Source organism: Bombina bombina, chromosome 9 (genome assembly GCF_027579735.1).
Source record: "Bombina bombina isolate aBomBom1 chromosome 9, aBomBom1.pri, whole genome shotgun sequence".
Taxonomy (NCBI): Eukaryota; Metazoa; Chordata; class Amphibia; order Anura; family Bombinatoridae; genus Bombina; species Bombina bombina.
Window position 1 is genome coordinate 273,478,069 of NC_069507.1, and position 2,500 is coordinate 273,480,568.

The 2,500-nt window shown below is 34.6% G+C and overlaps 1 protein-coding gene across 1 annotated transcript in view; it reads left to right on the plus strand.

The window, feature by feature from the left end:
* Window positions 1–1,572: 1,572 nt before the first annotated feature.
* AICDA (activation induced cytidine deaminase) overlaps window positions 1,573–2,500 on the plus strand; it is a 71,541-nt gene continuing 70,613 nt past the window's right edge. The window contains exon 1 of the mRNA XM_053693051.1: window positions 1,573–1,623. Within this exon, the coding sequence (XP_053549026.1) occupies window positions 1,573–1,623 (51 nt within the window). The remainder of the gene's footprint in view (window positions 1,624–2,500) is intronic.

Consider the following 2,500-nt stretch of genomic DNA (forward strand, 5'->3'; position numbering starts at 1 on the left):
ATATGTATTTATATGTTTATATATGTATTTATATGTGTACTTTTGTATTTATATGTGTATATATGTATTTATATGTGTGTCTACATGTATGTATATGTGTATATGTGTGTATATGTATTTATATGTGTACATATGTATTTATATGTGTACATTTGCATTTATATGTGTATATATGTATTTATATGTGTATATATGTATTTATATGTGTGTCTATATGTATTTATATGTGTATATGTGTATTTATATGTGTGTATATGTATTTATATGTGTATATGTGTATTTGTATGTGTATATATGTATTTATATGTGTATATGTGTATTTATATGTGTACATATGTATTTATATGTGTGTCTATATGTATTTATATGTGTATATATGTATTTATATGTGTGTACATATGTATTTATATGTGTACATATGTATTTATATGTGTATATATGTATTTATATGTGTATATATGTATTTATATGTGTACATATGTATTTATATGTGTATATATGTATTTATATGTGTATATATGTATTTATATATGTATATATGTATTTATATGTGTATATATGTATTTATATGTGTATATATGTATTTATATATGTATATATGTATTTTTATGTGAACATATGTATTTATATGTGTACATATGGGTATGTATGTAATCACTTGTAATCTGTGTGTTCTATCTGAATCATTATAGTTTAATGTTGACTTTAGTGCTGCTTTAAATAGACAGTAACACTTGGCAATTACAGACATTACTATAACATATCAGAGAAGTCTAAATGTTTTTAAAACAAATTCACATCCTTTAACTGTTTTTTATCAATAGCCAAACTCCACCCCTCATTTGCCTTATTTGTAGGAGCCAATCTGGGCTTTAGTCAGCGACAGCAAGGCTGGCCCCATATCTATTGCTAGTATATTGTTATGTTAGTGCATTGTTTATCTGATAAAGCCAATTAGGGACATGTATGTAGCAGGGTTAGCCTCGAAGAGTCAGCAGGTGCTGTTTAAGTTCTGGTAATGTGATGCAATAACACCCACAAACCCAGGGCCGGCTCAACCATGGGACCAAGTGGGTCCAATGGACCCAGGCAGCACTTGACAAGGGGCAGCATTTCAGTAGCTGTGTCAGTCACTGTCAGACTCAGACCACTCCTGTCCTCTGTCTCTGTAGAGGAAGTCGCAGGCTCCCAGCAGCACAACCTTATTATACACAAAGACACAGAACTGGTCATGGGCGAAGTGCATCTCTTCCCTAACTTATTGCACAATTGTGCATAAGCATTGGTTGCATACAGGTCGGTAGGCAGGCTTAGTAAGGGCAAAGGCCAGGCTTGTAGGTTATTATTGTTACTACTGGGAGGGGGCGTCATTTTATTCTCTGACCCAGGCAGCACAGTATCTTGGCCCTGCACAAACCTATACCATACACCAAATGTGTATATGATAGATCAGTGGTTCTTAGTAACCTCAAGCCCTGGTAAAGTTTAGCCAGACGTGTCCAGGCAGTTATATATAGATATACAGGATATACACACATACATATCCCGTCTGCTCCTTCTCAGCCCATCAGCATGGACATCACAGACTGGTACTGGGCTGCAGCCAAGCTGTTGAGAAAGCAGGTGATAGATAGGTAGACAGATAGATACAGACATACAGACATAAATAGATAGATAGAGATAGATAGATACAGACATACATATAGAAAGATAGATAGATACATATAAATAGATTCAGATAGATAGATAAGTAGACAGATAGATACAGACATACAGATATAGATATACAGGGAGTGCAGAATTATTAGGCAAGTTGTATTTTTGAGGATTAATTTTATTATTGAACAACAACCATGTTCTCAATGAACCCAAAAAACTCATTAATATCAAAGCTGAATAGTTTTGGAAGTAGTTTTTAGTTTGTTTTTAGTTATAGCTATTTTAGGGGGATATCTGTGTGTGCAGGTGACTATTACTGTGCATAATTATTAGGCAACTTAACAAAAAACAAATATATACCCATTTCAATTATTTATTTTTACCAGTGAAACCAATATAACATCTCAACATTCACAAATATACATTTCTGACATTCAAAAACAAAACAAAAACAAATCAGTGACCAATATAGCCACCTTTCTTTGCAAGGACACTCAAAAGCCTGCCATCCATGGATTCTGTCAGTGTTTTGATCTGTTCACCATCAACATTGCGTGCAGCAGCAACCACAGCCTCCCAGACACTGTTCAGAGAGGTGTACTGTTTTCCCTCCTTGTAAATCTCACATTTGATGATGGACCACAGGTTCTCAATGGGGTTCAGATCAGGTGAACAAGGAGGCCATGTCATTAGATTTTCTTCTTTTATACCCTTTCTTGTCAGCCACGCTGTGGAGTACTTGGACACGTGTGATGGAGCATTGTCCTGCATGAAAATCATGTTTTTCTTGAAGGATGCAGACTTCTTCCTGTACCACTGCTTGAAGAAGGTGTCTTCCAGA